This window comes from Puma concolor, chromosome E2 (assembly GCF_028749965.1).
Source record: "Puma concolor isolate L17-30 chromosome E2, mPumCon1.1.hap2, whole genome shotgun sequence".
In the NCBI taxonomy this organism is placed as follows: Eukaryota; Metazoa; Chordata; class Mammalia; order Carnivora; family Felidae; genus Puma; species Puma concolor.
In genome coordinates this window covers 14,920,967-14,945,112 of record NC_141681.1, presented here as the reverse complement: position 1 = coordinate 14,945,112, position 24,146 = coordinate 14,920,967, and the positions used below count along the sequence as shown (strand labels likewise).

The window sequence follows — 24,146 nt, the reverse complement described above, 5'->3', positions numbered from 1 at the left end:
AAATTTTTTAGTTGTTTAGAAAAGAAAGAGATCATACCTCTTTTCTTTTGATAAGCACATTTAGTAGAATTTATTTCTAATGATTTCCTTATTCTCTATTAAGGATGAACCATTTGAAAACTGTAGTTACTGAAAATCTGGAGGGAAATAAATACATCACCCACATGGATTTGCGGGACAATCAACTGGCTGACTTAGATCTCAACTCCTTATGTAGCTTGGAGCAGCTGCATTGTGAGCGGAACCAACTGAGAGAGCTGACACTCAGTGGCTTCTCCCTTCGAAATCTGTACGCCAGTTCGAACAGTGAGTTCTCCATCCAGCCTCCTATTTTTTTCTCTTGTAGCTCGCAGTCAAGAGCTTTCTAAGAACAGTGGCATCTGTGATGTTCCTCAGCCAGTCTGCAAAGTGTGGTTTGAGGTTCATGGAGACCAGCTTTGTCTTTTAAGTTTGTTTTTAAGTTGCCTGAGATAAGCATGAAAAGGCATTGCAGACTACTTTGAGATTCCCTAAGTGAGTATAATCAGAGGCATTTTGCAAAATAACAAGGTAGGAGGGTGGGCAAGCATGTTCAAAACAATATCAGGAGTAGCCTAAAACAAAGGTTGGTAAACTACAGCCCAAGGGCTAAATCTGGCCCAGCACCTGTTTTTATATGGCCCATGGGGAATGAGTTTTCACATTTTTTAAGTAAATTTAAAAAAAAATCAAAAGAAGAATAATTTTGACTTGGGAAAGTTATATGAAATTCAAATATCAGTGATACATCAATAAATAAAATTTGATTGGAAGATACCCACATTCATTTGTTTACGTATCACTGCATGATTGAGTAGTTGTAAAAGACATGGTATGGCCTGCAAAGCCTAAAGCATTTATTAAATATTTAGCCCTTTACCGAAAAAGTTTGCCCATCTCTAGTCCAAAAGTTTGTACTGCCTCAGTTCTAGAATGAGAAGCCCCTTATTTCAGAAGCCCCTTATTTGCTCCAGGAATATTGTTCATTGTAAAAGACCTTGTATTTGTCGTATTATTTTTATGGAAAGTTCTTTTTTTTTTTTTTTTTTTTTTTTAAGTTTACTTATTTATTTTGAGAGCAAGAGAGCACACACGATGCGGGGAGGGACAGAGAGAGGGAGAAAGGGAATCCTAAACAGGCTCCACGCTGACAGCACAAAGCATGACACGGGGCTCAAACTCATGAGCTGTCAAATAATGACCTGAGCCTCAATCGAGAGTCAGATGCTTAACAAACTGAGCCACCCAGGTGCCCCAGAGTTCTTTACCAAGGAAATTATAATTACATTTCCTGTGTTTCAGGAAGGATGGGAAAAGATGTTCAGTATCACTAAGTGCCAGAGAAATGCAAATTTTGATAATTCCATTTTACGCTCATCAAATTAAAAATTCCCACTAAGCACTATTGAAGATATGGAGAAGCAGCAGCTCTCCTACACTGCCAGTGAGAAGGTCATTTGGTAAAGCCATTTTGCAAAGCACTATAACAGTGTTCAGAGAAGTCAAAGATACATGTAGTGCATATTCTGCCAGGTGCTCTGCTTGGAATATCTCCCAGAGACACCCGCATGTGCCCAGGAGATGTGTACTGGAGTGTTTCTCACGGCGTTGTTTGTTACGGTGAAAAAAAATATATATATGACTCTTGATAGGAAAATGTATACACTAAACAGTGACATGTTTATACAATAGAATACTGCACAGCAGTGGAAATGAATGTCCTAAAGCTTTGTGTATTAATATGGATAAATCTTAGAAACATTGTTTTAGCAAAAAAAAAAATGCATAAGTATATGTATGTACACCAAGATAGTTGTATCAAATTTCAAACACACAGAAAAGTTGTTTCCTTAGCTCTGTGTTTACCAGAGAATATAAAAGATCCATGGGAATGATAAAATATTCAGGATGATATTTACCTCTTGGTATGTGCAGTGTTTTAATTCTTGAAAAAGTCTGAAGCTTATAGACAGAATTTGAAGATTTGTTAAAAGTTGGATGATGGGTGAAAGAGTGTTCATTATTATATTCTCTTTTCTGTATCCCTAAAATACATTATTAAAATAAAAGATAGTTATAGACTTCTCTTTTCACTGCCTTTTATCATGTTAGAGAAATTTCAACTTGTAGCGTAGATTAATTGCTTGGGTCAAAACAGTGTCAAAGCTGATGAGTATTGACTTGTGCAAGTTCTAGATATTCTTGTGAGATGGTAGTCGGTCTTTTGTTGTGGAAATGTTTACTATTAGCCCTATTCTGTGTTCTAAATGTATCTAGAGAATGAATGAGTGGCCCTGCTAGAAAAGACCTCATAGACATAAATGCTGTCTTCGGTAACTGGGATTCTGTCACAGAGCTGTACCAAACGGGGCTTGTTTGAAGTTAGCCGCTCTGTTTACAGAAAGAATCCTTAAGTTCTTAACCTGGAAAAATTCACACCAACACTTGCAGTTCTGATGTCCCAAAAGTAAAGAACTCAGCTTCACAAAAGAATTATCCAAGTGATCAGTTAGTGTAGGAAAAGGCACTTGACCCCACTGATCATCGGCGATGTGCACATTGAAACCCCAGTGTGACACCACTACACACCTATCAGAATGACTAGAATAGTCCTTGAAAATCACTGAAAATACTAGTTGTACATTGGCCAACCACTCTGGAAAACTGTGTGGAATTATCTACTAAAGCTGAAAGTGTACTCAGTAACCCCAAAGTGGAAGAGACTTAAATGCCCACCAGCTCTAAAATGGGTCCATAAATTGTGGTATAATTACATAAAGAATTTTATATGGCCATGAGAATGTATGAACTACAGCCCTAGGCAGTAATAGGAACAAATGTCACAGGCACAATGTAGAGTAAATAAAGCCAGAGAAAGCATTATGCAGACTGTGCATGTGTATTTATGTGGATAGGCAAAAGCCATCTGTGGTATTGGGAGTTGGGGGTGGGGAGGGAGGTTGCCCTGGTGGGCAGTGACCAAAACAGGGAAACGGGAGTGAATTTCAGGGCAGCGGGTAATATGCTGTTTCTTGATCTGGGTACTGGTTACCCTATTGTGTTCTGTTTGTAAAAATCAATTGATCTATACACTTAAGCTTGTTGTACTTTTCTGTATGTATGTTTTTTACTTTAATTAAAAGATACTGCCCGTAAAAATCCAATTATTAAAAATTTTTTTTAAGTTAGAAAGCTAAGTAGTCACAGCTAACATTTAGCAACTTTCTGTGCTGTGTGAGTCCAGACCAGTACACAAGATCCTTTAATCAGTTGTTTCATTTGGGTTTCAAATCAGGTAAAGTTAGTCAGTGTCAGTTACCCAGCTTTTTGTCTTTAGTTCATCTCAGGAGATGACATCAGTTTTTTCTCTGGTGATTTCACTAAACCACTTTGCTGTTGTTTACTCTCTCAGTTACTTTCTTCTTTGGAGAGTATCACTAACACCTGTTTGTTTTTTGATTAGGGCTGACAGCAGTGAATGTCTATCCAGTACCCAGTCAACTCACTTCTCTAGAACTTTCCCGGTGAGTGTGTCTCATGAGAGTGGTGCTTGTTTGATTCTTAATATTTAAGAGATGGATGTGGATACTTTGGTGGTTTCGAGGTGTAAGACATCTAAATACATGAAAATATTTGGATAGCCTGGAGAAGGGAGAAAGAATGAGTGGAGAAATACTTTTAATGGCTGTACCATCTATTTAAAGGGAAAGTCCTCTTGAAACAGAAAGATGCCTGTGAAATATTCTTAAAAAGTCTGCAGATTTAGAATGAGATGCAAACAAAGGAAACCTTTTATTCCCTTCATGGCAGTGATTTCCTTTTTGCTGTCTGGAATCCGAGAACTCGTCTTGGTTTTATGTTTACAATTTTATTTTCTTTTTTGATATTCTTATGACCCATGTTGGTCTTATGTTCAGAGAGATATTAATTATATTCAGGATCTTATTACTTCCATTTGTGGACAAGAACAGATATAACTGAGGTTTTGCTTTCTTTCCTTCATTTTTAACACTGTTCATTCAGGAATCAGTGGCCTAGTGGAGAGTGTGACAGTCAAGCCAGCAGTGACAGGGCAGCATCGTAAGTGTGTGATTATAGATGACAGAGCAGGTAGAAGGGGCAGTGGACGGGGTCCTATACATATGGCCAGGATTGTTGTAAAGATTAAATGAGGTAATAAATGCAAAATATTACCATGGTGCCTGGCATAAAATAGTCTTTTGGGGGAATATTAGCTGCTATATAACTAGGTTTCTTTTTGTTGTTTTTTTTATTATCATTATTATTAAGCTGTTGTTTTAGATTCCCTCCCATCCATTTCTTTCTTTCATACCTTTACAGCAAAACCCCAGCATGGATCAACACTAAGATTTACCTTCTCCTCTGAGTTTCATCATTACCAAAGACAATCATATGGACACCACTGTAAATTCACAGTTTCCAACCTCATCAGTGCCCTGGGCATTGGCTCCACATTGTCCAACTTCCCTCACCCTCACCTGCACTAGCCCCAACTCCTTCACTCTAGAGCTTAGCTTCCCACTTGATCGAGAAAGTAGACCGTCTTGGGTGATCTCCCTGAGCGTCCTATCACCTTTCTTAAATTCATGTAATTCATATCCATTCTCAGTTTCTTTCTCTATTCAAGGCCAGTCCATCCTCTGGGCCTGGGATGGCTTCCACTCTGCTGCTCTGGACCTTGCTCTGTAGTCACCACTTCCTCACCTCTTGTGTGTGTTCACTGTCTTTTTTTTCTCAGTCTGTACACACACTCAATCTCCTCTGTCTTAATAGAGTCTGCTCTATCTTGCAGCCCTTCTAGAAGCTATCTATTTCTTCTCATCTCCTTTTTGTCCAAATTTCTCAGTAAGTATTTTCATTTGTTGGCTGGGTTTCCTTGGTTCTCATTTGTTTATCCCACCACAGCTTGCTTTGGACCTTCTCCTGTGGAACTTTCCTATATTGACACTGTTAATCTTGCTCTTTTCTTCAAACATCCTTCCTCAGTTGGCTCACATGATCTCATTTTTTTCATGCCACTTCGACCACTCCTGTCCCTTGCGTACTTTTCTTCCTCAGCTAGCCTTTTACAGATCACTTATTCCAGGTCTGTCCTCACTTCCTGCTTTCTTATTTGACGGTCTCATCTATTCCAGTGATTTCGGCTACACTTCGGTATCAGCGTCGCCTGGATTGCCAGCCCACACCTCTTCTTCCAGCCTCAGACCCATGTATCCAGACCCATGTATCCAAAAATTAGACATTTTTGACCTACCTGTGTCCAACTACCTCAAATATGTGCAAAGTGAAACTCTGTATCCACTCCTCCAGCCCTGCCTTAGCTTGTTGTCTTGTGTCTGTTTCAGCTTTTGGCATTATTGTAAGATAGTCATTTCAGATGGACACCACTCGAGACTCACATATCCAGCCTCATTTGGAGCCTCCCACTCCTTTCTCTGGATATGATTTTCTCCCTGGCAGTCTAGATGAGAAGCCTGAAAGTCATTTTTTATTCTTCCCTCTGCTCTACTCCCATGTCTAATTCATCTCCAAGTTGTTTTGATTTTTGCCTCCTAAGTATTTTTGGAATCCCTCCCCTCCCTTCCGTATGTATCACCACCCAGTTAGGCCCGTGTCATTTCTTGTCTGGAATTCTGTAACGGCTTCCTGATTGTTCTTCCTTTTACTGATATGAGCACCTCAGTCAGACCTCTGTGTGTACACAGAGTAAACTATTTAAAGTACAGCACTGGGGTGCCTGGGTGGCTCAGTCAGTTAAGTTTCTGACTCTTGATTTTGGCTCAGGTCATGAACTCACAGTTCGTGGGTTTGAGCCCCATGTTGGGCTCTGCGCTGACAGCATGGAGCCTGCTTGGGATCCTCTCTCTCCCCCTTCCTCTCTCCCCTTCCCCACTCATGTGTACATGCTCGCTCTCTCTCTCTCTCTCTCAAAATAAATAAATAAAGTACAAGACTGTGTTCCCCACTGCTTACAAACCCTTCAGTGATTCCCCTGTACCTGCAGGATAAAGTCACAAACTTCTAGATATGATTTAGGTCTTTCCGGCTTTGTTTCTTACCATTTGGCTCTGTATTTGCTGCTCTGGGATCACCAGACTGCTTATTATTCCCCACATACGTCATGCCATTTCCTTTCTTGTTTCTGCTCTAGTTCATGTTGTCACCTCTTGCTTGGTTTGTCCTCCTCATCTCGGGTCATTGTACAACATTCTTCAAATTCCAACCCAGATGTCATATTTCTTGGGGAGTTTGCCCTGATCCATGTCAGCAAAGTGCTCCCTTCACTTAGCCGTCATAACAGTATCTGAGTTTCTCCTACAGTGCCAACTTCTTTCTGCCTTGAGTTGATCTATCAATCAGTAGGTACTTTGAGCCTTAGCGAAGCTAAGTAGCATCTGAAAATGGAATTCCTTTTACTGAGTATCTGCCCGGTGCTCTACTAAATGCTTGAGTTCAAATTCTAAATGATTTGCAGCCTTCCCCCACCACTTGTCTTTTGTCACTACTTCCTTACTTCTATTCATTTGGTTCATTTTCTCCAGAATTTCTTTCTCTTCTCCTTCATTCATTCATTACCTGTGGAAATCCTTCTCATCTTGAAAGTTTGTTTAAAATGCCACTCCTTTCATTGTCTTTCCTCATCTCTCTTTCATCTCACTACTTGTGTGCTTTCCTACTGCTCATAGGCTTTGTGTCTTCTTTGAGGAGGTAAAATAATTGATCTAATATAATGCATGTTTCTGTCTTTGTCTCTTTCTGTCAACAGCATTCATTGAGCACTTAGTATTATATTCCAGGTAATGCACTAGGAATGCCTTGGGGCCCGTGCTCCTGCCTGCAAGGAGCTCAAGGGCTGGTTAACAGATACATTACAGACTAGTGAAAAGAGTTCCACACATCATCAGCAGCAATGCCTTTAATTATTTTCTGTAGAAACCTGCTGGAGTGTGTCCCTGATTGGGCCTGTGAAGCAAAGAAGATGGAGATACTAGATGTGAGCTGTAATCTTCTGACGGAGGTTCCCATGAGGTATGTGTGTGTTAACATATGTATGCATTAATATATATATGTCCATATGTATGTATAATTATTTTCCTAGATTTGTGTTGCCTTTCAAAGGTACTTTCATCTGTTTGTTCGGTAGGTATTGAGTACCTGTCTAGTGCAGGGCAGTGTGAATTGCTGTAAGGCTAATACATATTAGCCTTACATATTACTTACATAATAGTAATGGCTAATGCACAGTCTTGGCCTGCACGGAACTTGGTAAGTGGATAGTTGGGGTAAACTTGTGCACAGATAACTGTGATAAAATGTAACAAGGGTCACTGGCATAGATCAGCGATCTGATTGTGCTAATAGATCATTTGTATTGGATAAGTTTTATGAACTGAGTAATGTTCTAAGAACTTCACATTTATTGAGAGAGAGAGGGAAGATGGCGGCGTAGGAGGACGCTGGGCTCACCGCGCGTCCTGCTGATCACTTAGATTCCACCGACACCTGCCTAAATAACCCAGAAAACCACCAGAGGATTAGCAGAACGGGGTCGCCGGAGCCAAGTGCAGACGAGAGGCCCACGGAAGAGGGTAGGAAGGGCGGCGAGGCGGTGCGCGCTCCACGGACTGGCGGGAGGGAGCCGGGGCGGAGGGGCGGCTCGCCGGCCAAGCAGAGCCCCCGAGTCTGGCTTGCAAAAAGCGGAGGGGCCTGACGGACTGTGTTCCGACAGCAAGCGCGACTTAGCGTCTGGGAGGTCATAAGTTAACAGCTCTGCTCAGAAAGCGGGAAGGCTGGAGGACAAAGGGAAGGAGAGCTGCTGAGCCCCCGGACGACAGAGCTCAGTTTGGTGGGGAACAAAGGCGCTCGCCAGCGCCATCTCCCCCGCCCATCCCCCAGCCAAAATCCCAAAGAGAACCAGTTCCTGCCAGGGAACTTGCTCGCTCCGCGCAAACACCCAACTCTGCGCTTCTGCGGAGCCAAACCTCCGGCAGCGGATCTGACTCCCTCCTGCTGCCACAGGGCCCCTCCTGAAGTGGATCACCTAAGGAGAAGCAAGCTAAGCCTGCCCCTCCTGCCCCTGTGCACCTTGCCTACCCACCCCAGCTAAGACGCCAGATCCCCAGCATCACAAGCCTGGCAGTGTGCAAGTAGCCCAGACAGGCCACCCCACCCCACAGTGAATCCCGCCCCTAGGAGAGGGGAAGAGAAGGCACGCACCAGTCTGACTGTGGCCCCAGCGGTGGGCTGGGGGCAGACATCAGGTCTGACTGCGGCTCCGCCCACCAACTCCAGTTATACACCACAGCACAGGGGAAGTGCCCTGCAGGTCCTCACCACGCCAGGGACTATCCAAAATGACCAAGCGGAAGAATTCCCCTCAGAAGAATCTCCAGGAAATAACAACAGCTAATGAGCTGATCAAAAAGGATTTAAATAATATAACAGAAAGTGAATTTAGAATAATAGTCATAAAATTAATCGCTGGGCTTGCAAACAGTATAGCTGACAGCAGAGAATCTCTTGCTACAGAGATCAAGGGACTAAGGAACAGTCACGAGGAGCTGAAAAACGCTTTAAACGAAATGCATAACAAAATGGAAACCACCACGGCTCGGATTGAAGAGGCAGAGGAGAGAATAGGTGAACTAGAAGATAAAGTTATGGAAAAAGAGGAAGCTGAGAAAAAGAGAGATAAAAAAATCCAGGAGTATGAGGGGAAAATTAGAGAACTAAGTGATACACTAAAAAGAAATAATATACGCATCATTGGTATCCCAGAGGAGGAAGAGAGAGGGAAAGGTGCTGAAGGGGTACTTGAAGAAATAATAGCTGAGAACTTCCCTGAAGTGGGGAAGGAAAAAGGCATTGAAATCCAAGAGGCACAGAGAACTCCCTTCAGACGTAACTTGAATCGATCTTCTGCACGACATATCATAGTGAAACTGGCAAAATACAAGGATAAAGAGAAAATTCTGAAAGCAGCAAGGGGTAAACGTGCCCTCACATATAAAGGGAGACCTATAAGACTCGTGACTGATCTCTCTTTTGAAACTTGGCAGGCCAGAAAGAATTGGCACGAGATTTTCAGTGTGCTAGACAGAAAAAATATGCAGCCGAGAATCCTTTATCCAGCAAGTCTGTCATTTAGAATAGAAGGAGAGATAAAGGTCTTCCCAAACAAACAAAAACTGAAGGAATTTGTCACCACTAAACCAGCCTTACAAGAGATCCTAAGGGGGACCCTGTGAGACAAAGTACCAGAGACATCACTACAAGCATAAAACATACAGACATCACAATGACTCTAAACCCATATCTTTCTATAATAACACTGAATGTAAATGGATTAAATGCGCCAACCAAAAGACATAGGGTATCAGAATGGATAAAAAAACAAGACCCATCTATTTGCTGTCTACAAGAGACTCATTTTAGACCGGAGGACACCTTTAGATTGAGAGTGAGGGGATGGAGAACTATTTATCATGCTACTGGAAGCCAAAAGAAAGCTGGAGTAGCCATACTTATATCAGACAAACTAGACTTTAAATTAAAGGCTGTAACAAGAGATGAAGAAGGGCATTATATAATAGTGACAGGGTCTATCCATCAGGAGGAGCTAACAATTATAAATGTCTATGCGCCGAATACCGGAGCGCCCAAATATATAAAACAATTACTCATAAACATAAGCAACCTTATTGAGAAGAATGTGGTAATTGCAGGGGACTTTAACACCCCACTTACAGAAATGGATAGATCATCTAGACGCACGGTCAATAAAGAGACAAGGGCCCTGAATGAGACATTGGATCAGATGGACTTGACAGATATATTTAGAACTCTGCATCCCAAAGCAACAGAATATACTTTCTTCTCGAGTGCACATGGAACATTCTCCAAGATAGATCATATACTGGGTCACAAAACAGCCCTTCATAAGTTTACAAGAATTGAAATCATACCATGCATACTTTCAGACCACAATGCTATGAAGCTTGAAATCAACCACAGAAAAAAGTCTGGAAAACCTCCAAAAGCATGGAGGTTAAAGAACACCCTACTAACGAATGAGTGGGTCAACCAGGCAATTAGAGAAGAAATTAAAAAATATATGGAAACAAACGAAAATGAAAATACAACAATCCAAACGCTTTGGGACGCAGCGAAGGCAGTCCTGAGAGGAAAATACATTGCAATCCAGGCCTATCTCAAGAAACAAGAAAAATCCCAAATACAAAATCTAACAGCACACCTAAAGGAAATAGAAGCAGAACAGCAAAGGCAGCCTAAACCCAGCAGAAGAAGAGAAATAATAAAGATCAGAGCAGAAATAAACAATATAGAATCTAAAAAACCTGTAGAGCAGATCAACGAAACCAAGAGTTGGTTTTTTGAAAAAATAAACAAAATTGACAAACCTCTAGCCAGGCTTCTCAAAAAGAAAAGGGAGATGACCCAAATAGATAAAATCATGAATGAAAATGGAATGATTACAACCAATCCCTCAGAGATACAAACAATTATCAGGGAATACTATGAAAAATTATATGCCAACAAATTGGACAACCTGGAAGAAATGGACAAATTCCTGAACACCCACACTCTTCCAAAACTCAATCAGGAGGAAATAGAAAGCTTGAACAGACCCATCACCAGCGAAGAAATTGAATCGGTTATCAAAAATCTCCCAACAAATAAGAGTCCAGGACCAGATGGCTTCCCAGGGGAGTTCTACCAGACGTTTAAAGCAGAGATAATACCTATCCTTCTCAAGCTATTCCAAGAAATAGAAAGGGAAGGAAAACTTCCAGACTCATTCTATGAAGCCAGTATTACTTTGATTCCTAAACCAGACAGAGATCCAGTAAAAAAAGAGAACTACAGGCCAATATCCCTGATGAATATGGATGCCAAAATTCTCAATAAGATACTAGCAAATCGAATTCAACGGCATATAAAAAGAATTATTCACCATGATCAAGTGGGATTCATTCCTGGGATGCAGGGCTGGTTCAACATTTGCAAATCAATCAACGTGATACATCACATTAACAAAAAAAAAAGAGAAAAACCATATGATCCTGTCAATCGATGCAGAAAAGGCCTTTGACAAAATCCAGCACCCTTTCTTAATAAAAACCCTTGAGAAAGTCGGGATAGAAGGAACATACTTAAAGATCATAAAAGCCATTTATGAAAAGCCCACAGCTAACATCATCCTCAACGGGGAAAAACTGAGAGCTTTTTCCCTGAAATCAGGAACACGACAGGGATGCCCACTCTCACCGCTGTTGTTTAACATAGTGCTGGAAGTTCTAGCATCAGCAATCAGACAACAAAAGGAAATCAAAGGCATCAAAATTGGCAAAGATGAAGTCAAGCTTTCCCTTTTGGCAGATGACATGATATTATACATGGAAAATCCGATAGACTCCACCAAAAGTCTGCTAGAACTGATACATGAATTCAGCAAAGTTGCAGGATACAAAATCAATGTACAGAAATCAGTTGCATTCTTATACACTAACAATGAAGCAACAGAAAGACAAATAAAGAAACTGATCCCATTCACAATTGCACCAAGACGCATAAAATACCTAGGAATCAATCTAACCAAAGATGTAAAGGATCTGTATGCTGAAAACTATAGAAAGCTTATGAAGGTAATTGAAGAAGATTTAAAGAAATGGAAAGACATTCCCTGCTCATGGATTGGAAGAATAAATATTGTCAAAATGTCAATACTACCCAAAGCTATCTACACATTCCATGCAATCCCAATCAAAATTGCACCAGCATTCTTCTCGAAACTAGAACAAGCAATCCTAAAATTCATATGGAACCACAAAAGGCCCCGAATAGCCAAAGTAATTTTGAAGAAGAAGACCAAAGCAGGAGGCATCACAATCCCAGACTTTAGCCTCTACTACAAAGCTGTCATCATCAAGACAGCATGGTATTGGCACAAAAACAGACACATAGACCAATGGAATAGAATAGAAACCCCAGAACTAGACCCACAAACGTATGGCCAACTCATCTTTGACAAAGCAGGAAAGAACATCCAATGGAAAAAAGACAGTCTCTTTAACAAATGGTGCTGGGAGAACTGGACAGCAACATGCAGAAGGTTGAAACTAGACCACTTTCTCACACCATTCACAAAAATAAACTCCAAATGGATCAAGGACCTGAATGTGAGACAGGAAACCATCAAAACCTTAGAGGAGAAAGCAGGAAAAGACCTCTCTGACCTCAGCTGTAGCAATCTCTTACTCGACACATCCCCAAAGGCAAGGGAATTAAAAGCAAAAGTGAATTACTGGGACCTTATGAAGATAAAAAGCTTCTGCACAGCAAAGGAAACAACCAACAAAACTAAAAGGCAACCAACGGAATGGGAAAAGATATTTGCAAATGACATATCGGACAAAGGGCTAGTATCCAAAATCTATAAAGAGCTCACCAAACTCCACACCCGAAAAGCAAATAACCCAGTGAAGAAATGGGCAGAAAACATGAATAGACACTTCTCTAAAGAAGACATCCGGATGGCCAACAGGCACATGAAAAGATGTTCAGCGTCGCTCCTCATCAGGGAAATACAAATCAAAACCACACTCAGATATCACCTCACGCCAGTCAGAGTGGCCAAAATGAACAAATCAGGAGACTATAGATGCTGGAGAGGATGTGGAGAAACGGGAAGCCTCTTGCACTGTTGGTGGGAATGCAAATTGGTGCAGCCGCTCTGGAAAGCAGTGTGGAGGTTCCTCAGAAAATTAAAAATAGACCTACCCTATGACCCAGCAATAGCACTGCTAGGAATTTATCCAAGGGACACAGGAGTACTGATGCATAGGGGCACTTGTACCCCAATGTTCATAGCAGCACTCTCAACAATAGCCAAATTATGGAAAGAGCCTAAATGTCCATCAACTGATGAATGGATAAAGAAATTGTGGTTTATATACACAATGGAGTACTACGTGGCAATGAGAAAAAATGAAATATGGCCTTTTGTAGCAACGTGGATGGAACTGGAGAGTCTGATGCTAAGTGAAATAAGCCATACAGAGAAAGACAGATACCGTATGGTTTCACTCTTATGTGGATCCTGAGAAACTTAACAGGAACCCATGGGGGAGGGGAAGGGGAAAAAAAAAAAAAAAAGAGGTTAGAGTGGGAGAGAGCCAAAGCATAAGAGACTGTTGAGAACTGAGAACAAACTAAGGGTTGATGGGGGGTGGGAGGGAGGAGAGGGTGGGTGATGGGTATTGAGGAGGGCACCTTTTGGGATGAGCACTGGGTGTTGTATGGAAACCAATTTGACAATAAATTTCATATATAAATAAAAAAAAGAACTTCACATTTATTATTTAATCCTTTAACCACCTTATTAGATAGACGCCGTTATTCTCATCTTACAAATGAGAAAACGAAGGCTTTTTGTGGTTAGGTAACTTGTCCAAGGCAACACTTAACTAGGAAATGATGGGAGCCGACATTTCAATGTAGTCGTTCTTATTCCAAAGTCTTCACTCTTCGTCATTACACTGTATAAATAAAATGCATTGAGGAGGGCACCTTTTGGGATGAGCACTGGGTGTTGTATGGAAATCAATTTGACAATAAATTTCATATTTAAAAAAATAAATAAAATGCTTTAGAAATTAACAACTTTGAACATTTAGAGAATGCTTCATGAGAGAATTGCATATTTGAGTTGACCTTTACAAGATGGTGAGATTTCTGTATGTGGAGGGGGAGAGAGGGAAATGCTGGGGCTGAGGGGATGATATATTCAATAGCACTGAGATGTAAAATGTGTGCTTATCACCTAGTGGAGTCTTTAAAGTAAACTGGAGCCTTACAGCATGGTAGGTGTGAATGCAGCCTTTGGAATCAGACCTTTGTTCAAGTCCTGATGTTCATGTAAATGGACCCATGCAGTTCATATCCATGAATTAATAGTTGAAGTGGCCTAGCACGTTTTAAGTGATAGTAGTAGTTTTTGTTATAATAAATTTTGTTGATTATAATCAGTTACAGTTGATCCTTGAACAATGGGGTGTCCTGACCCCTGCACAGTTGAAAATCCATGTGTAACTTTTGACTTCTCCCAGAACTTAACTACTAAGAGCCTACTGTATACTGGAAACTTTACTGATAACATAACATCATATTTTGTGTGTTGTATGTATTAGATACTATATTCTTAAAATGAAAAAAGAAAAATCTCATTAAGAAAATCCTAAGGAGGGGGCACCTGGGTGGTTCAGTCAGTTGTGCGTCTGACTTTGGCTCAGGTCATGATCTCACGTCTTGTGAGTTCGAGTCCCGCATTGGGCTGTATGCTGACACCTCAGAGCCCAGAGCCTGCTTTGGATTCTGTGTCTCCCTCTCTTCTGCCCCTCCCCGGCTCGTGCGGTGTCTCTCTCTCCCCTTCAAAAGTAAACATTGAAAAAAAGAAAAGAAAATCCTAAGGAACAGCAGGTATAGTGTTCTGCATACACACACACACAGACACAAACACGTGTGTGTGTGTGTGTGTGTGTGTGTGTGTATGTGTGTGTGTGTGTGTGTGTATAAAACCTGCATGTAAATGGACCCATGCAGTTCATATCTGTGTTGTTCAAGGATAAACTGTGTATTAATAAACTGAATTTTTGGTGCTGTCTAAACTTAAAATGTAAGTCAGTTTATTCTAGAGATTGCTTTTTTTGTTTAGGTCTATTCTGTGCTGTTTGCTTTCATTAAGTCACCTTTTCCCAGAATGGCCTTAATGACTTCCTGGTGGGAGGTGGGTAAGCATATGGTCATGGCCGCTTTGTTGGCTCAAGTGCCTACCGGTGTTTAGACTGTCTAGAAAAATATGTTTCTATTAGTTTACTGATTTCCGTGAAATAGCCAAGGGCAGACTCAGAAAAAATGATTTAAGTAAGTTTTTTATTTGTTTCTTTGTACTGTTCCCCTTAGAATTCTTAGTAGCTTGAGTCTTAGAAAACTGATGCTGGGGCACAACCAGGTACAGAGCCTGCCAGCCCTGGTGGACCACATCCCTCTTGAGGTGCTGGATATTCAGCATAACTTACTCACCAGGCTGCCAGATACTCTCTTCTCCAAGGCCTTAAAGTAAGTACTATAAGGTGTATTTAGAAGAGCAGAATCATTGGCTCAACAAACTGCATTGACTTGTCATTGGAGTGACCTTTGGAACTATATTTACAGTGTTTATCTCACGGTTTAACTGTAGGTAGAGATTTATTTATTTGTAATTTATAAGAAATAAAATATGACACTGTTGTATGACGTAGTAATCTTCAACTCAAAGGTTGAAATAACCATCAAATACTTAAGTTTTAGTGTTGTAAACAATTTCAAGTGGGTTGGGAAATTTCAAACAGATTTTCATTTCAGAAAATGAATACATTTATGACCTCTTAAAGAAAAATCACAGTACTCTGATAGAGCTTTCTTGGGAGGTGTTCAGCTTTTGCATTGGGATAAAAGGACATATCACTGAAATTAATTTAGGTTTTGCTTCTTGCTTTATCGATCTATCCTCAAGTTACATTCTTTATGTGCACTGCTTTTTTACTGCCTACTTTGAAAATTGTGCATTTAAAGGTAAAATTGTTCCAAAAGGTATTATTTGCTTTCTCATTATAAGTTAACAGATAGTATGTCTTCCAATTACTTCCTGTAATCAGGTTTATCTGTCTAATACATATGTCACCATTAAGGGAAAACTAGTTTTAAATATAATCTTCTGCAGTAGGGAGAAAGCAATATTGTCTTCAGTTTGGAAGTGGAGAAAATGGAGATGAGCAGTAGTGCTTTAAGGCTACAGGGTATATACAAAAAGCATTTAGCTCACAGGTGTCTGGCTTGTTCTTTGGCAGATTATACATCTCTCTTTTTTTTTTCATTTTTTAAAGGTTTATTATTTATTTATTTTTAATTTATCGTCAAGTTAGCTAACATACAGTGTAGTCTTGGCTTCAGGAGTAGGTTCCCATGATATATCACTTACATACAACACCCAGTGCTCATCCCAACAAGTCCCATCCTCACTGCCCATCACCCATTTTCCCCAACCCCCTGTCCGCATCAACCCTCAGTTTATTCTCTGTATTTAAGAGTCTCCCTCTCTGTAACTTATTTTTCCTTCCCTTCCCCTATGGTCCGTCTTCTATTAAGTTTCTTGAGTTTCACATATGAGTGAAATCATATGGTAACTATCTTTCTCTGACTGACTTACTTCACTTAGCGTAATACTCTCCAGTTCCATCCCTGGAACTGGACAAGGCAAATGACAAGATATCATTCCTTTTCATTGCCGAATAGTATTCCATTGTACATATATACCACATCTTCTTTATCCATTCATCAGTTCATGGACATTTGGTCTCTTTACATAATTTGGCTATTGTTGATAGCACTGCTATAAACATTGGGGCACATGTGCCCCAATGAATCAGCACTCCTGTATCCTTTGGAAAAATTCTTAGCAGTGCTATTACTGGGTCATAGGGTAGATCTATTTTTAATTTTTTGAGGAACATCCACACTGTTTTACAAAGTGGCTGCACCAGTTTGCATTCCCACCAACAGTGCAAGGAGGTTCCTCTTTCTCTGCATCCTTGCCAACATCTGTTGTTGCTTCAGTTGTTAATTTTAGCCATTCTGACCAGTGTGAGGTAGTATCTCAATGTAGTTTGGATTTATATCTTATACATCTCTTAATGTATAATATACTTGGTTGGATTTTCCTAAAAGTAAAATCTTTGGAAATTCTAGAAAATATTTGAGTGTAGTTTTCTTTATGGAATGTTTATATGGGATCTTAATGCAGTAAAATTTAACTTGTTAATTAACAGGTATTTGTTAGTAATGCATAACATTGCATTTAGTCTTTTTTTTTTTTTAATATTTATTTGTTTGGGGGAGAGTTTGAGGGAGAGGCAGAGGGAGGGAGACCGAGGATCTGAAGCAGGCTCCATGCTGCCACGCTCATAGCAGCGAGCCTAATGTGGGGCTTGAACCCACAAACCACAAGTTCATGACCTGAGGTGAAGTCGGGCGCTCAACTGACTGAGTCACCCAGGTACCCCTCCACTGCATTTAGTTCTAATGACAGTTTGAATAAAATTAGTTTACAACCTTAGGATTTGTAGTAAGGAAGTTACTGAGTAGCTGTAGCAAACCTTTGATGACATTTATTTAATACTGACTGCACAGAGCACTTTTGGGACCTACAAAGACACACATACAAACAGTACCCTCAACACCTAAAGAGCTAGTTAGGGATATGGATCACATAATATGAAGAAGACTTAAGAACACACAACAAGGTTAATAATATTAGCTACCTTTTATTTGAGCATGTTCTATAAATATGAAACGCCATGCTAGGCAAATTTTAAACATCATACCTTGTTTTGCCTATGAGATTGGCAGAGATTAAAGTGAATTATACTCAGTGTTAACAAAGGATTGAGCAAACAGACATTCTTAAATCCTTCTTGTGGGAGGTATAATTTGGTATAATCTTTCTGTGGTTCAGTTTGACAGTATGTGTATACAAATCTTAAAGATACATGTATCTTTTGACCGTACAAATTCTGCTTCTGATAATATAGTCTAAAGAAACAATTAGAAAAGGACACAGAGTTGCTCATTATGATGTCTGTAATAGCAAACAGTTATGAACAGCCTACATGCCCATTATAGGGGACTAAAAAGGGGATTGGCTAAATAAATATGACCTATTAAAATCAAAAACTTTTCTGAAGGATGTCTTCATAGTTGAGATATTCATGAACATGACATTCAACAACACCTTTTTCATAACAACAGACAGTAAAAGATGAAGCTAGGTTATAATCAGGCCACCCAGAAGCCCAGGAAGCACAACCAAGCCTGAATTCTTTTCTCTCTGCTTGGCTTGCAGGAGTTGAATAAAAGGAACTTTGGCTGGGTGGGTAAAATCAATTAGAGAAAACCCTGGAGAAAATTACTTGTGTTACAGGTTGGGGAGCATGAAACGACAGCATCCCGTACCGAGATGGGTGACGGTAACAAATAACCATAAAGTAAACGATGATTGTGTGTGTTCCATCAGTCTCAGATACTTGAATGCATCTGCAAACAGTTTGGAATCTTTGCCATCCGCTGGCGCTGGAGAGGAGAGTCTGAGTGCTCTGCAGCTGCTTTATCTGACAAACAACCTCCTGACAGACCAGTGTGTGCCCGTTCTGGTGGGGCATCCACACCTGCGAATCTTGCATCTTGCAAACAACCAGCTACAGACCTTTCCTGCAAGGTAAGCAGATGCAGACTTCAGTCATTTCAGACACATAGCGTGAAATCTGCATTTGCCAGTCTCCATTACAGCTATCTTACTGGGTACTCGTGCTTTATGTTGCGCAACTTACTGGTGCTATGATTCTACTAGTTGAATGGAAAAATCTGTACCCACTTGTTAAGTATCCATAACCAGAAGTCGTGGCTGAAATCCATTTAATTTTTTGTTGTAATTACTTAATAATAGTCTGAGAATTTTCAGCCTAGACAAGTACAAGCTTATGAAATACATTCTGAAAACAAGTTTTTTCTTTTTTTGTCAAAACTGTTTTATAATATACTGTTGAGTCCATAATTTATTTGTTTTATATATATCTTGAATGCCTTCTGTATCTCAAGTACAGCATAAGTACTGGGGAAACAGTGGTGATTAGGTTACAGTCTCTGTCTTCAAGTAACTTACAGTCAAATTAGGGAAATAGACAATAGGTAATTGCAACGCAGTTTAATAAATGCAGGATTTGGGGGTGCCTGGCTGGCTCAGTCGGTAGAGCATGTTACTCTTGATCTTGGGGTTGTGGGTTCAAGCCCCACATAAGGGTGTAGTGATTACTTAAAAATAAAATCTGGGGGCGCCTGGGTGGCTCAGTCAGTTGAATCCGACTTCAGCTCATGTTATGATCTCATGGTTTGTTTCTTCCATCCCGCCTTGGGCTCTGTACTGACAGCTCAGAGCCTGGAGCTTGCTTTTGATTCTGTGTCTCTTCCTCTCTCTGCCCCTTCTCCACTCACACTCTGCCTCTGTCTCTCTCTCAAAAATAAATAAACATTTAAAAAAATTTTTTAAATAAAATCTGAATGAGTGAGTGAATGAATGAATGAATGAAGGATGTTAAAAATATGCATAGGTAGCTAACTGCACCATACAGTACCTGGGGGTGGGGTTGGCCTTCCTGGAGGAAGAGGTGATATAGCCAGGCTATACCTATAAGAAAATATAAGCGAGATATTTAATGCTGTCAAAGTTTTAAACAGTGTTCGTGGAGAAATAAATATCTTCCAAAATACATTTGATAAAAAAAAAATTGGGGAAGATTTGATGCCAGGAAAATCCATCTATACCATGAAAGTACTCATTAAAAATCATGTTTTCAAAAATGAAGACTATATGAAAATGACATTTGATATAATTTGAATGAAATTATATATATCATATAAAATTATATCATTTGTACTATAATTTGAAATTATATGTTTGATATAATTGGAAAACAAAGCTGTTTTGATTCTGATGATATTTTACACATTTTCTTAGAAATGTGATAAACTTAGAAAAATTCATGGAGATATTATAATTTTTTTTTTTTTGAGAGAGCAAGGAGAGCATGAGCAGGGGAGAAGCAGAGAGAGAGTCTCAAGTAGGTCCCATACCCAGCAAGGAACCTGCCCCGGGGCTCTATCTCATGACCTGAGATGAAACAAGAGTACTACACTGTATCAGCCATCCAGGCACCCTTAGAGATTATAATTTTTGTGAATGTTTATGAAATGAGGTATTTGGAGCTTATAGAAGACAAGCAAGGACAAGATTACCTCCTTCAAAGAATTTGAACAATGGCTTTTAAAGTGAATGCAGAATCTTAATCCTGTCAGATTAATTCCGTTGGCCTCAAATATGTTCCTGTAAAGTGAAAACAGACCATTGACAAGTCATATTGGCTTATGAAGCTATTGGGAGATACCAGATATGATACTCTGAAGCTAATGAATTCCTCCTAATCTGATGACATTCTTATTGTTGGAAGTCAAAAGCAGGCTGATACAAAACTTAAAACTCATTAAAGATTATGAAAATAGGTTAGAAGTAAAGATAAGAATTAAGAAGAGATCACACAAAATTAAAGTACTCTGCAGATAATAAAACTAAATGGAATTTAGGAGCGGTATATTAAAATGTATGTTCTATACTGAATAATAAGTCCACTGTCAAATCATCTCCTGAACAGTGTTTAATTATACTAGCATAGTCCAAATCTTCTGTTTCTTGTTTTTTTTTTCTTTAATTTTCTTTTGAGAGAGAGCATGTGCGTGTGAGGGGGGTAGGAGCAGAGAGAGAGAGAGAGAGAGAGAGCATAGCCCCACTCAGAACTTGATCTCACCAAGTGTGAGATCCTGATCTGAGCCTGAATCAAGAATTGGACGCTTAACACACTGAGCCACCCAGGTGCCCCAGAATCTTGTTTATTTTGGACTACTTTGAGAATCTAGAGTAGTTCTGGGTGCTCAGTAAGAAACTGGCTGAGATAGGGATCCTGCATTTCTTCTTACAAGTTAGATCCAAGCAGGGAGTAGTATAAGAGAAAAAACAGGAGATTTGGACAGGAGAACACTTTAAAAATGTATTGTTAAGTAAAATTTAAAAAGAGTGGGGTTATTAATATATATAATATAACATCATTTTTTAATTTGAAAAATGTAATTTATTGCATTAAAAAGGACAAGAATACGTTCCACCAAACTATTATTTTAAATTTTTTTTTTTTCAACGTTTATTTATTTTTGGGACAGAGAGAGACAGAGCATGAACGGGGGAGGGGCAGAGAGAGAGGGAGACACAGAATCGGAAACAGGCTCCAGGCTCTGAGCCATTAGCCCAGAGCCTGACGCTGGGCTCGAACTCACGGACCGCGAGATCGTGACCTGGCTGAAGTCGGACGCTTAACCAACTGCGCCACCCAGGCGCCCCAGCCACCAAACTATTATAAGAGATTATCTCTGGTAGTAGGATTAAAAGAATTTTTTTCTGTTCATCTTTATTTTTCAGTTTTTTTTTTTTTTTTTCAATGAGTATACATTACTTTTGTAATCAGAAAGGAAACAATTTTAGTTTACTGAGTTTGGTTACTAAAAAGTATTTTTGAATTTTCTATCAATAGACATTATTTATGATATATGGAGGGGCTCCTGGGTGGCTCAGTTGGTTAAGCCTCCAGCTCTTGATTTCAGTTCAGGTCATGATCTCACAGTTCATGAGCTCAAGCCCCGCATCAGGCTCTGCGCTGACTGTGTGGAACCTGCTTGAGATTCTCTTTCCCTCTCTCTCTCTTCCCCTCCCCTGCTCATGCGCGCTCTCTCTCTCTCTCTCTCTCTCTCTCAAAATAAATAAACTTTAAAAAAAGAAATTGTTTATGATATGTAGAAAGGGAAGGATATAAATTTTATGTAAAATAAATACACATATAAAAATTTTGGTAGGACATAAATTTTATATAAAACACATATGCATATGAAAATTCTAAATATGAATCTCATTTAGCAAAATGAGACAAGTAATTTCAGATTGGTGGTATTGTTGATTTATTTTCCAAACTTTCTCCACGTTATGGCAGTTTATTTATAATTTTTAAATCAATAAATTATAAGTAAATCAGAGCAGTTTGTAATAATCTAGATAAAGATGTTAAGCTGTCTGAAGACATTTTGCTTGTTGTGTAGAAAGCTTTGCTTAGTCCTGTAGAACAATGTGATTTGCTTATATCGCAGTTTGTGGCACATGGCTATACATATAGTAAGCACTCCTTAAATGTCTACTGAAGATGGATTATGTTATTAATAGGTAACTGTAGAAATTTAACACTGAATGGAATCTTAGTCATGATTTAGTACTTTATAGCTGAGGATATTGATATCCACTGACATTAAATATGACAGTATTTTGCAACTAGTCAGTGGCCAAGCAAGTACCATAATAATCTTCCAACAGTGGGCTAGTGCTGATTCAGCCACTTCCCATAAGTCAGATAATGTTCATACCCACAAGATCTAGCAGCTATAAGAGAATCAAGGGAAACTTCAGTCCTTGAAACACAGTGAGAAGCAGATGAGGCTGAGATTCAGCAGGAACAGTCACCTTGATGAGCCGTTCCCTTTGTTGGTGTCTGGCTGTTTCACTCTGACCAGTCCTCTGGCAGCAGACCAGGTCGCCGCTGTACTCTGTGTGTGGCTGCTATAAAACTGGCTTGGCATCTTCTCATTTTGAGTGCATTGTGCTATGTTGTTATTTGTTTTTCAGCAAACTGAATAAATTGGAGCAGTTGGAAGAACTGAACCTAAGTGGCAACAAGCTTAAAACCATTCCCACGACCATAGCCAACTGCAGAAGGCTTCACACCCTTGTCGCACACTCCAACAACATCAGCATTTTCCCAGAAATTCTGCAGTTGCCTCAGATACAGGTACTTTTATGTGATGGAATGGTGTCCTGCTGGAGAAATGGCAGGGTGTTCTCTTCTCATAAAGGGGAAGCAAGCGGCAGTTTGGGATCACAATAGATTTTATTGATTCCTGGGAAGAAATGAAGTTTCCTTTGGGGATACACTAGGGGGCTGAGAGTTAGGGAGTTAAGAATTCAGTCTCTGTGATGTATTTTCTTTTGATTTCTCCATTTTCCTCTCAGTTTGTAGACCTAAGTTGCAATGACTTGACAGAGATCTTGATTCCGGAGGCTCTGCCTGCTACTTTACAAGACCTTGACCTGACCGGAAATACAAATCTGGTTCTGGAACACAAGACGCTGGACACATTTAGGTAGGAAAAATTTTGAAGTTGAATCCACGTGTCTCTTAGTTCTACCAGCCATGTGTGGATCTCCTAAAGCTCTGTAGAGATCTTGATTAATTAAAGGAATAGAATGAATTAGGCCATAAAGCCCCTCAGTCTCTCGTTTAATTCAGTTATGAATGGATAGTGTATCCAGTAGACAGCCCATTTATATCAGAACTCAGTGTCATGGCTACTGCTCAGCCACACCCACACACTGAATATTTTCACATAGACATCTTAGGTGACACCGATTACATTATATTACGTCATCGAAGAAATGATGCAGGCTCATTCATTGCACCAAGACTTTGTGGTATCAGAATATTTAAGTAGACAGTTGGCTAAAACTTTGAAATCTGTTGTGCTTCGTTTTTCATTGAAATGAACAGTATCAGCTGTAGCAATATTTGGCCCCTGTTTCTTCTTCCTACCTACCCCTTTCCTTTCTCCTCCTTCTTGGCCAGTAGATCAGTACACTACTTTCATGCAGTCTCTCTGTAAATGAATCTTGGTCTGTCAGCAGATGATTTTATAAAAACACATGTTCTTGCTGGGATAGTTTTTGTAAAACACAGAAGGATATGTGGTTTAACCTTCCCTTCCTGCACTTCCCACAGCCATATCACAACCCTGAAAATTGATCAGAAACCTTTGCCAACCACCGATTCTACAGTTACATCAACCTTCTGGAGCCATGGACTGGCTGAGATGGCAGGGCAGAGAAATAAGTGAGTATCTTGGCCATGGAGAGAAATGAAAAAGGCAGCCCCTGACATCTGATCTGATGCTGAAAGCTAGGCCATGTTGTTCTCCTCTGGGACATAAACAGATCATAGAATGCCAGCCTCAGAGAAGGTCCCCCTGAGACTGTGATGCAGTGTGACAAACACAAGATGAATGTACAGTCCACAAAATACCAAACAGCCCCTCTCAAGGCTAAAATGGTGACTGCTACTTTCTTTACCAATTACAGCTTTATCCTTCTGCTAATCTTCTTTCCCTATAGTTAAGATTTACTGAGATAGCCAACCACAGAATGGCCCCATGTTCTGATAGCACCCAGTCTTGGATGATCCCCTATTTCATTAGACGGTCCCCAAAATGACCCAACAAAAGCCCAAATCCTGTAGTAGATTCTCTCCAACACGCTCTTAACCTATTCACCCCAGAGTTCCATGGTACACATTCTCTAT

General features: G+C 39.9%; 1 protein-coding gene across 3 annotated transcripts in view; it reads left to right on the top strand.

The window, feature by feature from the left end:
• Positions 1-24,146, top strand: part of PHLPP2 (PH domain and leucine rich repeat protein phosphatase 2) — an 86,132-nt gene that overhangs the window by 50,285 nt on the left and 11,701 nt on the right. For all 3 annotated transcript variants that reach the window (XM_086689000.1, XM_086689001.1, XM_086689002.1), the window contains 8 exons: positions 104-306; positions 3,482-3,542; positions 6,973-7,068; positions 15,022-15,177; positions 18,170-18,370; positions 22,424-22,586; positions 22,808-22,938; positions 23,571-23,681. In XM_086689000.1, coding sequence (XP_086545126.1) covers positions 104-306; positions 3,482-3,542; positions 6,973-7,068; positions 15,022-15,177; positions 18,170-18,370; positions 22,424-22,586; positions 22,808-22,938; positions 23,571-23,681 — 1,122 coding nt within the window. The remainder of the gene's footprint in view (positions 1-103; positions 307-3,481; positions 3,543-6,972; positions 7,069-15,021; positions 15,178-18,169; positions 18,371-22,423; positions 22,587-22,807; positions 22,939-23,570; positions 23,682-24,146) is intronic.